Consider the following 13344-nt stretch of genomic DNA (forward strand, 5'->3'; position numbering starts at 1 on the left):
CTCCCCGGGATGTCTGGCGGGGTCGCCGGGGGCGGGGAGCGGAGCACGGGCGGAGCCGCCCCGGAGCCCCACCCCAGCCAGCCCGCTGCCTCGCCCTGCCCCGCCCCAACCGGGATCTGGGTGTGGTCCCGAGTTTCTACCGTGGCTTCCAGCTTTGCGTCCAGCTCCCAGGAACCTTCCAAGGCCCGCAGCCCGTTTCCTGGGAACGGTGCCGGCCGCGCGCCTCGTTTTCCCTCAGCTGGCCTGGCCCGCGAGAACGTTCTGACGCCCCCGGGGAACGCCCTCCACCGCGCGACACTGTCCGGGGAACGCTCTTATCATCCGTCGTTGCCAGCTGCAGAGTAGCGGCGGGGAGCATGCAAGACTACGACGAGGTGACCGCCTTCCTGGGCGAGTGGGGCCCTTTCCAGCGCCTCATCTTCTTCCTGCTCAGCGCCAGCATCATCCCCAACGGCTTCAACGGTATGTCAGTCGTATTCCTGGCGGGGACCCCGGAGCACCGCTGTCGGGTGCCGGACACCGCGAACCTGAGCAGCGTGTGGCGCAACCACAGCCTCCCGCTGCAGCTGCAGGACGGCCGCGAGGTGCCTCACAGCTGCCGCCGCTACCGGCTCGCGACGATCGTCAACTTCTCGGCGCTCGGGCTGGAGCCGGGGCGCGACGTGGACCTGGAGCAGCTGGAGCAAGAGGGCTGCCTGGATGGCTGGGAGTTCAACCAGGACATCTACCTGTCCACCATCGTGACCGAGGTGGGTATGTGAGCGACCCAGTATCTGCATCAGTCCCCCTCGAGACGCCCTGGCAGTGCCTGGGTCAGCGTCCCCCACTCCTCATCAAACCTGACCAGCAGTCACCTGGGTTATACATCCAACACAGGTGTGCAGCCCAAGAGAGCAGGACTCAGGCTCATTCCCCATCGGTTTGTCTCGTAGGGAGGGGATGAAGAAGGGAGAAGGGAAGCAGATGTCAACTGCCTTTTCCTCTGGCAGTTTACAAAAGACGAAGTTGTTTCTCAAGAGCCTAGATACCGCCAACCCCAGGCTCCCCAGATGGACAGCCTGAGTCAAGTTCCTGCCGTAGGCATGAGGAGGGGGTGTGGGGGATGCTGCTGAGCCACCTGTAGACACAAAGAAGGGTCTTGCTGCTGGGCAGGGCATGGGCAGGTGTGGTCTGTTCCCTGGCCACAGGCTTCTGGAAGCATCACGGGGTCTCCTGCTCTGCCATACAACTATGGTAAGGCTTGGGTCCTGTCCTGAGCCTCCAGTTTCTCTGAAAAGGAGCAGAAGGCCTCCTGATACTGGTGGAGTACAGGGAACTAGAGGAGGCATAACCCTGGCCCCAGGGCACTCATGAAGGGCCAGACTCACAGAGACCGTCTGAGCATAGGGCCCAGTGGTGGACAGAGGCTCCGGCTTATGCCATTAGCCGCTTAGCATCCTAAGTGGTTTGGTGGCAGGATTTCTAAGTTTCAGCAGTCAGAATACACACGTACTTTGTCCTCTGCATTTCCTGCTTTGCATCTGGTAAGGGCCAGGTGATGCTACGTCAGGGCACATCTCCTTCTGAGGAGGGTATCCTCACAGACTAGTTTCCTGCTATTAATCAGGCAGGTAGGATTCCCAGTTTCTGGCCCATCCTCTGCTCTATGTGAAAACCTGAGCATGGCCTCTGCTAGTCTTTTATCCCCTTCCCCAGCACAATGTGGCAATAATTAGACACCATGTCTGGCCTTGCGCTGAACACCAGGCTATACACATCTGGGGTGTGGGGTCTGCTTTTGAAGCTCAGATACCCACGGGGACACTGGCTGTGTTAGAGAGAGCTAACATCAAACCTGGTTAATAACAGGGTTCTGGAACCTGAATTCAAATACTGACTGGCTTGTTGTGTGACCTGGGGCAAAAAAACGGCCCTCTCTGTGGGAATAGCAGGGTGAGGAACTACTCTAAGAAGGGATGATAAATTTGAACTGAGTTTGGAAATATGAGCAGGACTTGTCCAGGCAAAGAACATGGAAGATTCTGGGAATGAGATTTCATAGATCAGGGTGGCTTGGAGTTCAACGGATGGCAGGTGAGGCTAGAAATGCCTACAGGGGCCTGTCCACAGTGGGCCTTGTAGGAATGTTGAAGAGTTGAGTATATTCTGAGGACAGTGAGGAAATAGTAACGGTTCCAAGGAAGGGGTAACATGGTCAGATTTGTGTTTTTAGAAAGAACTGTCTCAAGCTGCTATGAAAATCAAGAAGACCAGTGAGGAAGCTGTGGGAGTTGCTTTAGCAAGAGATTGGTGGCCAGCTGGGATTGGTGGCTCTTGAGTCTATAAGACCTGTAGAAAGTGGGCTCAGCCTATGGAGCACCTCTGGATTCCCCCAGCATTGGTTCCATGCCTACCTTGGGCCCTGAGGTGGCCGTGCTTCTCTGGCTTTGATCCCCTAGCAGGGGCTCCTAGTGCTTACCCACCCTCTGCCCACAGCCTGATCCTGAGGGATCCAAAAGTAGGGGCCAGCTCACCCCACCTCAGCTCCTGGAAGTGTGGTCAGCACCTGAGCTGGAGCTGGCCCTACTGGCTGCAGCCCTCCTTGACAGCTGGGTTGACCTGTCTCTTTCCCCTTCCTTACTGGTTTTGTTCACCTCAGGGTGTGAGGGATAGGTGGCTGCTGGCTTACAAGTCCGTAGCTATCCCTGTTGTACCCTGCTCACAAGGGCCTGTGGACACCTCTGGGGATGCACATCATCACACACTCACACACATGAACCACGATTTGCTTTTTTCAGCAGGCTTTCCCTTCCTTGCTTCCTTTTTGGGTGCTGGGAGTAAAATAAAAGGCAAAGGAGGACTAGTGGTTGGGAGGAAGGAGGGGAGAAGCATGAAAGTGAGTAGGGTGGGTGGTTCTTCCTAGAAAGGTGGTGGCACAAGAAGGAGCTCTGGAGTCAGACAGGTGGGTCCGTTCTGACCCCACCCCCAAGCACTGGGCTGACTTCAACAGGTTGCATCACTGCTCAATCAATGCCTCAGTTTCCTTATCTATAAAAGGGGACACAAGCAAATGAAAAGATGCTCAACATCATTAATCATTAAGGAAATGTAAATCAAAACCACAATGAGATGTCACCTCACATCCATTAAGTTGGCTGCTATTAAAAACAAAAACAAAAAACAAAACAAAACAAAACAGAAAAATAACAAACAAGGATGTGGAGAAGTTGGAACCCTCCTGCACAAAATGTAAAATGGTGCAGCCACTATAGAAAACAGTGTGGCAGACTCAATAAATTGAAAATAGAATTATTGTATGATCCAGCAATATCACTTCTGGGTGTATATTCAAAAGAATTGAAAGCAGGATCTTGAAATATTTGTATACCCATGTTCATGGCAGTATTATTCACAATAGCCAAAGAGGTAAAAGCAAATCAAATGTCCAGCAACAGATGAATGGATAAATAAAATGTGGTATATACATACAGTGGAATAGTATTCAGCCTTAAAAAGGAAGGAAATGCTGACACAATGCTACAACATGAATGAAACTTGAGAACATTATGCCAGGTGAAATAAGCCAGACACAAAAAGACAAACTGTATGATTTCACTTATATGAGATATGAAGAGTAGTCAAACTCATAGAAACAGAAAGTAGAATGGTAGTTGCCAAGGGCTGGGAGCAGAGGGAAACGGGGAGTTATTTAATAGATATAGAGTTTCATTTTGCAAGATGAAGAGTTCTGGAGATTGGTTGCACGATAATGTGAATATATTTAACTCTACTGGACTGTACACTTAAAAATCGTTAAGATGGTATATTTAATGTTGTGTGAATTTTATTACAGTTGTTAAAAATGAGAATCATAAGAATGTCCAGCTTATCCGAGTTGTTGGGAGGATTTGATGAGATCATGTGCCATGCTATATCCCGTAGCACCAGCAAAATGGGCATCATAGGTGGGTGGATGAGGAGTGGAAAGGGCAAGACCTCATCACCTCTGGCTGGGCACGATGGGCATTGTGGGAGCTGTTCTAAGGTCCAGGTTGCAGCCAGTATAATGGGTGATGAGACTTGCTGGAGGCAGAGCCCCTTTCCCAGGGTGGAATTCTAGGGCCCAGAGAATAGGACACAGGTCTGAATCTGCTGTGCCAGGGGGAGAAATGGCCTCAGCTCCCCAACAAGATCAAGCCCGAGGGCCCTGAGTAAGTTCTCTGCATCTCTCTGGCACCATACAGGTAGAGGGACCACCCTCAGATTGTCTCTGCTTTATACCTCTGAAGGGATCTCCTGATGGGCATACCCTCTGGGACAGAGAAGCCCACCTGAGCCAACCCCCTGACCCTTTCACAGGGAAGACGGGTCAGCCAGGGGCCCAAGGATGGCATGTTCTGCTGTGGAAATGCCTTTTAGAGAATGCCAGGAGGTGGGAACCTGGTGTCTGAGTTGGGAACTGTGTGGGTGCGTCTGCCTGTGTGTATAGGTATATAAGGTTGTTTCCTTCCTCTAGGAACTCATGGGTGGAGCTGCGGGCAGCTATGCCCTTCCCCATGATAGAACGTCCAACAAAGGGCCTGGGCCTCTGGAGGCACTAGCCTTGTGATGTCTTTCTTGGGACCTGGGGTCAGGGCTTGGACAGAATAGGACACACTGATTCTCCACCCACAGCCCAAAGGTATGATATAGGAACAAGGGAGCCTTATCCTCTGCTAACAGGGTGCTTATGGGGGGCACTAGGAGCAGCGAAGGCGGGAACAATGAGACAGACCGAGCCTGGCATCTGACTGACAACTACATAGGACTCCATGTGGCAGCTCATAGGGATGTACCTCTTTTGGGGCCTGGGTGGGCTCTGCCAAAGGTGAAGAGTTTAGGCTGTTATCTTTCCATCAGGCCTGCAGGCTGCCCTGGAATACTGCTGGCTAGAGTGAGACTGGCAACTTGGCTGTTGGGACAGCCTGAATATTAACCAAGTTCACAGCCCAGACCTGCCCTCTGGCAGATTCCAAAGGGGATAAAGTGGGGAACTCTGCCTCCAGCCAGCACCAACAGACACTTATTTCCAGTCAGTGCTTCAGAAAGAGAACAAATAAAGGAGACTGAGGGGCTTTCCCTAGCTATGGCCTGAATTTGCTTATCTGTTTGTTTATCAGCTGCCTCACGCCAAACAGTTTGCCTGTTGCCTCTAAGCTCTATTCCTCTGACAAATGCCACCAGGATCTCAGAATGTGCCTTTGTTTCGAGGCTGCTTCACCCGAACCTCCTGCCAAGTTTCTGGACAAACAGACTTTGTCCATCTCTCCTGGTGGGCAGCAGAGCCCTCACACTTTGTCCAAGAGGTAGAGTGGTGCATTGACAAAAACAAGGCTTGGCAGAGCTGGTCAGAAGAGCTGCAGGTGCCTCGGGCTTCTGAAGGGACTGTTATTTCTTCTTTGTGACAGGCTATATTCGATTTATATTCAAGGCTAACGCAGGCCTGCCTTGTCATCTGAAGCCTTGGTATAGTTTTTTTTTTTTTTTTTTCATGTAATGTCTGAAACATTTATATTAACATATTTCCATACATATTTCCATACAAATACAAATATAAGATTTTTAGAAATTTCATGTAATGTCTGAAACATTTATATTAACATATTTCCATACAAATAACCCAATGAAAGTTTAGTATTAGTTGTTTTGTTTGTTTTTTTATACTGCAGGTTCTTATTAGGCATCAATTTTATACACATCAGTGTATACATGTCAATCCCAATCGCCCAATTCAGCACACCACCATCCCCACCTCACCGCAGTTTTCCCCCCTTGGTGTCCATATGTCCATTCTCCACATCTGTGTCTCAACTTCTGCCCTGCAAACTGGCTCATCTGTACCATTTTTCTAGGTTCCGCATACATGCATTAATATACGATATTTGTTTTTCTCTTTCTGACTTACTTCACTCTGTATGACAGTCTCTAGATCCATCCACGTCTCAACAAATGACTCAATTTCGTTCCTTTTTATGACTGAGTAATATTCCATTGTATATATGTACCACTTCTTCTTTATCCATTCGTCTGTTAATGGGCATTTAGGTTGCTTCCATGACCTGGCTATTGTAAATAGTGCTGCAATGAACATTCGGGTGCATGTGTCTTTTTGAATTACGGTTTTCTCTGGGTATATGCCCAGTAGTGGGATTGCTGGGTCATATGGTAATTCTATTTTCAGTTTTTTAAGGAACCTCCATATGGTTCTCCATAGTGGCTGTATCAATTTACATTCCCACCAACAGTGCAAGAGGGTTCCCTTTTCTCCACACCCTCTCCAGCATTTGTTGTTTGTAGATTTTCTGATGATGCCCATTCTAACAGGAGTGAGGTGATACCTCATTGTAGTTTTGATTTGCATTTCTCTAATAATTAGTGATGTTGAGCATCTTTTCATGTGCTTCGTGGCCGTCTGTATGTCTTCTTTGGAGAAATGTCTATTTAGGTCTTCTGCCCATTTTTGGATTGGGGTGTTTGTTTCTTTGATATTGAGCTGAATGAGCTGCTTATATATTTTGGAGATTAATCCTTTGTCCGTTGATTCATTTGCAAATATTTTCTCCCATTCTGAGGGTTGTCTTTTTGTCTTGTTTATGGTTTCCTTTGCTGTGCAAAAGTTTTGAAGTTTCATTAGGTCCCACTTGTTTATTTTTGTTTTTATTTCCATTACTCTAGGAGGTGGATCAAAAAAGATCTTGCTGTGATTTATGTCAAAGAGTGTTCTTCCTATGTTTTCCTCTAAGAGTTTTATAGTGTCCAGTCTTATATTTAGGTCTCTAATCCATTTTGAGTTTATTTTTGTGTATGGTGTTAGGGAGTATTCTAATTTCATTCTTTTACATGTAGCTGTCCAGTTTTCCCAGCACCACTTATTGAAGAGATTGTCTTTTCTCCATTGTATATCTTTGCCTCCTTTGTCATAGATTAGTTGACCATAGGTGCGTGGGTTAATCTCTGGGCTTTCTATCTTGTTCCATTGATCTATGTTTCTGTTTTTGTGCCAGTACCATATTGTCTTGATTACTGTAGCTTTGTAGTATAGTCTGAAGTCTGGGAGTCTGATTCCTCCAGCTCCATTTTTTTGCCTCAAGACTGCTTTGGCTATTCAGGGTCTTTTGTGTCTCCATACAAATTTTAAGATGATTTGTTCTAGCTCCGTAAAAAATGCCATTGGTAATTTGATAGGGATTGCATTGAATCTGTAGATTGCTTTGGGTAGTATACTCATTTTCACAATGTTGATTTTTCCAATCCAAGAACATGGTATATCTCTCCATCTGTTGGTATCATCTTTAATTTCTTTCATCAGTGTCTTATAGTTTTCTGCATACAGGTCTTTTGTCTCCCTAGGTAGGTTTATTCCTAGGTATTTTATTCTTTTTGTTGCAATGGTAAATGGGAGTGTTTCCATAATTTCTCTTTCAGATTTTTAATCATTAGTGTATAGGAATGCAAGAGATTTCTGTGCATTAATTTTGTATCCTGCAACTTTACCATATTCATTAATTAGCTCTAGCAGTTTTCTGGTGGCAGTTTTAGGATTCTCTATGTATAGTATCATGTCATCCGCAAACAGTGACAGTGCCTTGGTATAGTTTTAAGCATGTCTGTAGAGTCCAAAAAAAAAAAAAAAGGCAGGGATCCCCATTTGAAGCAGAGAGAATGGAGGCTCTGGGGAGAGGCTTGGCTGACTCGCATGCCCTAGCAACTGGCACAGACAGTCCAAGGCTGGTGGCTCCTGCTCTGTGTTTGCAGGACTGGAAGGCAGGTTCATAGTGGCACCTTCCAGAGTTGCCCCTTGGTGCTACATGGCTGGCACAGACCCCATCCTATTTGCTCTCATTCCCAGAGTGGAGCCTGTTAGAGCTGTGTTGGATCTAATGTCAGGATGCAAGTGGGAGAGCCAGGTCCCTGAGTGCCCCTTCTTCCCTCAAGCCCCTCCATTCCCATCCCCACCATCCCATTTAAACTACCTGGGTCTTCTGCTTTGGCTCCACCTCTGATGACCACAGAACTGAGGCCTCTCCACCTATGGGTGCTTTTTCTTTACCTCTAATATAAAGAAAAAAAGATACTGAGAACATTTTAGGATTTAGCCTCCCTCCATCTCCTGAGCTCCAAGTTGCAGAGGCTAATTCCTGGTGACTGCAGCCAGGAGACTGGGGGATCCCATCCTCCACTCAGACCATATTCATATAGTGGCGCCTCTACTCCAGGTTTCACAGGCTGAGAATATTGAGGCCCTGGTTGCCCTTGTCCCAGCTTATTGTAGAGTGGAGATTCCATGCCAGGAGAGGCAAGCCAAAAAGAGGGATGCTACCACCTCCAACCAGCCTCTAGCTCATAAGGCAGGGGTGTCATTCTGAGGGCACTTTCCCTTCCCCCCAGTCCTGGAGCAGGGGCTCAGAGATTTTCCCCAGGGGAAAAGTAGTCCATAACAACAGAGAGCTCTGAAGCTGTCCCCACAGGAAATAACTTCAATTGAAACAAGATGTGCAGAAGTTGAAGGCTAAGAGTGCTCTTTAAAACAATGGAGACTGTGGTAGTAAACAATTAAGGGGAGACTGGTAGCTCCATTTGAGCAACAAGCTAACCCATAGGGCAACTAGATTACCAGAGAGAACCAGAAAAAGAGACAGCTCAGAGCAGTCAGGACAAACCTCAAAGACTTGCCTCAAAACTACTCCTTCAAAGGGGCTTGAGTTTAATTGAACTAGACTATGGAATGATTTGTGCCCCAGGGCATTGTTGAAAACAATAACGGAATGAGCCAGTTATTGGTGGAGCCTAACAGCTAAGTGTGATATCAGCAGAGGCAAACAGCTTAATAGAAAAACTGCAGAAAGAGACAGTCAAAAAGAGCCCTGCTAAAACCATTGTCATCCCAGGGTGACTGTGTACATGCCCAAGGCTGTGCCCTCTGAGGAGCAACAACAGAGGCTTCACACTGTAGGGGAAATAGTCTTCACTAAGCGTCCAGCCAAGTCATTAAACAAATAAACAAACAAAGACAAGCACCCCCAGGGTTGGGGGTGCTATTCAATGCTCAGAGTTTCCACAATATATTTCCTGAAATGTCCAGTTTTTAACCAAAAATTACAATACATGCAAAGAAACAGGAAAATATGACCCAAACTCAGGGGAAAAAAGCAGGAAATAGAAATTGCCTGAAAGGGCTTAGATGTCAGATCTAACAAAAACTTCAAAGCAGTCATTATAAATATGTTCAAAGAACTAAAGGAATTCATGCTTTAAAAAGTAAAAGAGGGGCTTCCGTGGTGGTGCAGTGGTTAAGAATCCACCTGCCAATGCAGGGGACATGGGTTCAAGCCCTGGTCCGGGAAGATCCCACATGCCGCGGAGCAACTAAGCCCATGCGCCACAACTACTGAGCCTGCGCTCTAGAGCCCGTGAGCCACAACTACTGAAGCCCACATGCCTAGAGCCCGTGCTCTGCAAAAAGAGAAGCCCCTGCAATGAGAAGCCCACGCACCGCAACTAGAGAAAGCAGGCACACGGCAACAAAGACTCAACACAGCCAGAAATAAATAAATAAATTTATTTTTTAAAAAGCAATAAAAAAAAGTAAAAGAAGGTATGATGACAATGTCCCATCAAATACAGAATACCAATTAAGATATAAAAATAAAAGCTATAAAAAAAAGAATCAAATAGAAGTTCCAGAGTTGAAATATACAGTAACTGAAAGTTAAAAATTCACTAGAGAGCCTTAATAGTAGATTTGAACAGACAGAAGAAAGAATCAGCAAATTTGAAGACAGAGCAATATAAATTATGTAACCCAAAAAAACAGAAAAAAGGAATGAAGAAAAATGAACAGGGTCTTAGAGAAATGTGGAACACTATTAACCAGACCAACATGTGCATAATGGGAACACTAGAAGGAAAAGAGAAGAAGGAGCAGAAAAAAAAATAGTGAAAGAAATAATGGCTGAAAACTTCCCAAATTTGATGAAAAACATTAATCTACACAGCTCAGCAGCTCAACTCCAAATAGAAGAAACAAAAAGAGTTTTACACACAGACACATCATGGTAAAGTTATTTACAGTTAAACACCAAGGGAAATTTTTAAAACAGCAAGAAAAATAGGACACATACAAGGAAACCCCAATAAGATTTATATTTGGCTTCTCATAAGAAACAAGAGAGGCCAAAAGGCAGTGGGATAACATATTCAAAGTGCTGAAAGAAGAAACACATCAACCAAAAATGTTGTATCTAGCAAAACTATCTCTTAAAAATGAAATAAAGACATTCGCACACACAGACACACGCACGCATGCACACACAAACCTGAGAGAATTTCTTGCTACCAGTGCTGCCTTACAAGAAATACTAAAGGAAGTTCTTCAGGAATATTTTTTTTTTTAATGCACAACTTATTCTCTGAAAACTACAAGGCATCTTTGAAAGAAATTAAAGAAGATGTAAATACAGTAAGTCCCCTACATATGAACGTTCAAGTTGTGAACTTTCAAAGATGCGAATGTGCGTTCGCGTGTCCAATCACATAAGGCGTGAGTGAAACTGCAGCTTGCCCTCTGTCTCTCATTGCTGATGATCCTTCAGCTCTACCATCTCCCACCTCCTCTCCCTCCTCCAGTCAGTAACTCTTCTTGCCTGTTCACTCCATGCCAGCCCCTGTATGCCAGCTGTTGTACTGTACCACTGTACTTTTCAAGGTACTGTACTGTAAGATTAAAAATGTTTTCTTTATTTTTTGTGTTTGTTTTTTATGTATTATTTGTGTGAAAAGTATTATAAACCTATTACAGTACAGTACTATATAGCCGATTGTGTTAGTTGGGTACATAGGCTAACTTTGTTGGACTTACGAACAAATTGGACTTACAAATGTGCTCTCAGAACAGAACTCGTTTGTATGTAGGGGACTTACTGTAAATGAAAAGACATCTCACGTTCTGTTCATGAAGCAGAAGACAATATTGTTAAGATGGCAAAACTCCCCAAATTGATCTACAGATTCAATACAAAAGGTGTTCAATATCATTAGTCATTAGGGAAATGCAAATCAAAACCACAAGGAGATACATCTTAACACCCCTGGGATGGTTAAAATTAAAAAGACACACAATAGGGATTTCCCTGGTGGCGCAGTGGTTAAGAATCTGCCTGCCAATGCAGGGGACATGGATTCGATCCCTGGTCCAGGAAGATCCCACATGTCGCAGAGCAACTAAGCCTGTGCGCCACAACTACTGAGCCTGCGCTCTAGAGCCTGTGAGCCACAATGACTGAGCCCGTGAGCCACAACTACTGAAGCCCACGCACCTAGAGCAGGTGCTCCGCAACAAGCGAAGCCACCGCAATGAGAAGCCCGCACACCGCAACAAAGAGTAGCTCCCCCTCACTGCAACTAGAGAAAGCCCACGTGCAGCAACAAACACCCAACCCAGCCAAAAATAAATTAATTAAAAAAAAAAGACACACAATAACAAGTGTTAATAGGAATATGGAAAAATTAAAACCCTCGTTCATTGCTGTTGGGATTGTACAATGGTGCAGCCACTTTAGAAAACATTTTTCAAGTTTCTCAAAAGGTTAAACATAGATTTATCATATGACTCAGCAATTCTACTCCTCATATATACCCAAGAGAAATGAGAGCATATGTGCTTGCAAAATCTTGTACACAAAAGTTTATAGCAGCTTTATTCATAATAGCCGAAAAGTGGAAACAATCCAAATGTCTATCAACTGATAAATGGCTAAATAAAAGGTGGTATATCCATACAATGGTATATTATTCAACCATAGAAAGGAATGAAGTACTGATATTTGGTACAACAACATGGATGAACCTTGAAAACATTATGCTAAGTGAAAGAAGCCAGTCACAAAAGTCTATATATTGTATGATTCCACTTGTATCAAATGTCCAGAATAGGCAAATTCATAAGTATATTAGTGATTGCCACAGGCTGGGGAAAGAGAATGGGAAGTGACTACTAATGGGCATGGGGTTTCTTTCAGGGGTGATGAAACCATTCTAAAATTAGATAGTGCTGATGATTGCACAATTCTGTGAATATAGTAAAAACCACTGAATTGTAAACATAAGAAGAATGAATTTTATGGTGTGTAAATTATACCTCACTAAAGCCCTTATAAACAAAAAGAATTAAATAGCCAACTTTTTCCCCCCAATGGTCAGGAAATTTCCAGTTTTAAGTCTGCAACTAAGTTATAAAGAAGAAATTGTGGGTGGATATATATACTATCATTAACTAACGACTACTTCCTCTTCTTCCCCCCGAATGAAAAATATAACTGTAAGAGAACACATAGAAATCCATTCTTAAATGAACTATTGCTAGTTTTTCATTCACAGCTGTCTCTGAGATTGAAGTCCATTTATAAAGGGATTTTACACCTTGTGGTAAAAGCTTTTCTGGTTTTTAGTCATTGAATAGAAAGTTCTCTTTTCTAACAATCTCTACTGCCTCATCAGGTTTAAGTATAACCCGCTTTGCTTATTCATTAATGCTGTTTGTTATAAGTCATGGTTTTGGTTAGGACTAAGGCATGAGATCAATAGAAAGGGAACTACCATTTAATGAGGTCTGTAATGTGTCACTGTCAGACACTCTACTTACATTTCCTGTCCAATGCTCATAACAACCTCAGGAGGGAGTATTATTGTCACCTCTTTGAAGATGAGAAAACAGGCTAATGGAGGTGAATGAGTGGCCCAAAGTCACACAGCTGGAAGTGGTAGAACCCAAGAGAGCCCGTGCTCTTTGCTCAACATCAGGCTGCCTTCCAGAGTTCTCAGTTCTATGCAGGTCACAGGGATACACTTATCTTTATGGTCCTTTATGGCTTTGGTAAAGGCTAAAATTGCTAGACTTTGGTTTCTTGGAGAGTTCAAGGTTGAGGGTGATTTTCAAAGGACAGTGTGTGAGGGACTTCCCTGGTGGTGCAGTGGTTAAAAATCTGCCTGCCAATGCAGAGGGTTCAAGCCCTGGTCTGGGAAGATCCCACTTGCTGCAGAGCAACTAAGCCCATGTGCCACAACTACTGAGCCTGTGCTCTAGAGCCCGTGAACCACAACTACTGAGCCCGAGTGCCACAACTACTGAAGCCCACCCTCCTAGAGCCCGTGCTCTGCAACAAGAGAAGCCACAGCAATGAGAAGCCCGCACACCGCGACAAAGAGTAGCCCCTGTTCCCTGCAACTAGAGAAAGCCCGTGCGCAGCAACGAAGACCCAATGCAGCCAAAAATAAATAACTAAATGTAAATTTAAAAAAAAAGGACAGTGTGTGATACCACACATTTCC

General features: G+C 45.1%; 1 protein-coding gene across 4 annotated transcripts in view; it reads left to right on the forward strand.

The window, feature by feature from the left end:
• Positions 1 to 127: 127 nt before the first annotated feature.
• The window catches only part of SLC22A4 (solute carrier family 22 member 4), a 51120-nt gene continuing 37903 nt past the window's right edge, over positions 128 to 13344 (forward strand). For 2 of the 4 annotated variants that reach the window (XM_036846518.1, XM_036846519.1), the window contains exon 1: positions 134 to 749. In XM_036846518.1, the coding sequence (XP_036702413.1) occupies positions 357 to 749 (393 nt within the window). In that variant the 5' untranslated portion in view covers positions 134 to 356. Of the gene's footprint in view, positions 750 to 13344 lie in introns of all 4 variants that reach the window. The other 2 variants (XM_036846520.1, XM_036846521.1) reach the window with 2 other exon arrangements.

This window comes from Balaenoptera musculus, chromosome 3 (assembly GCF_009873245.2).
Source record: "Balaenoptera musculus isolate JJ_BM4_2016_0621 chromosome 3, mBalMus1.pri.v3, whole genome shotgun sequence".
Lineage (NCBI taxonomy): Eukaryota > Metazoa > Chordata > Mammalia > Artiodactyla > Balaenopteridae > Balaenoptera > Balaenoptera musculus.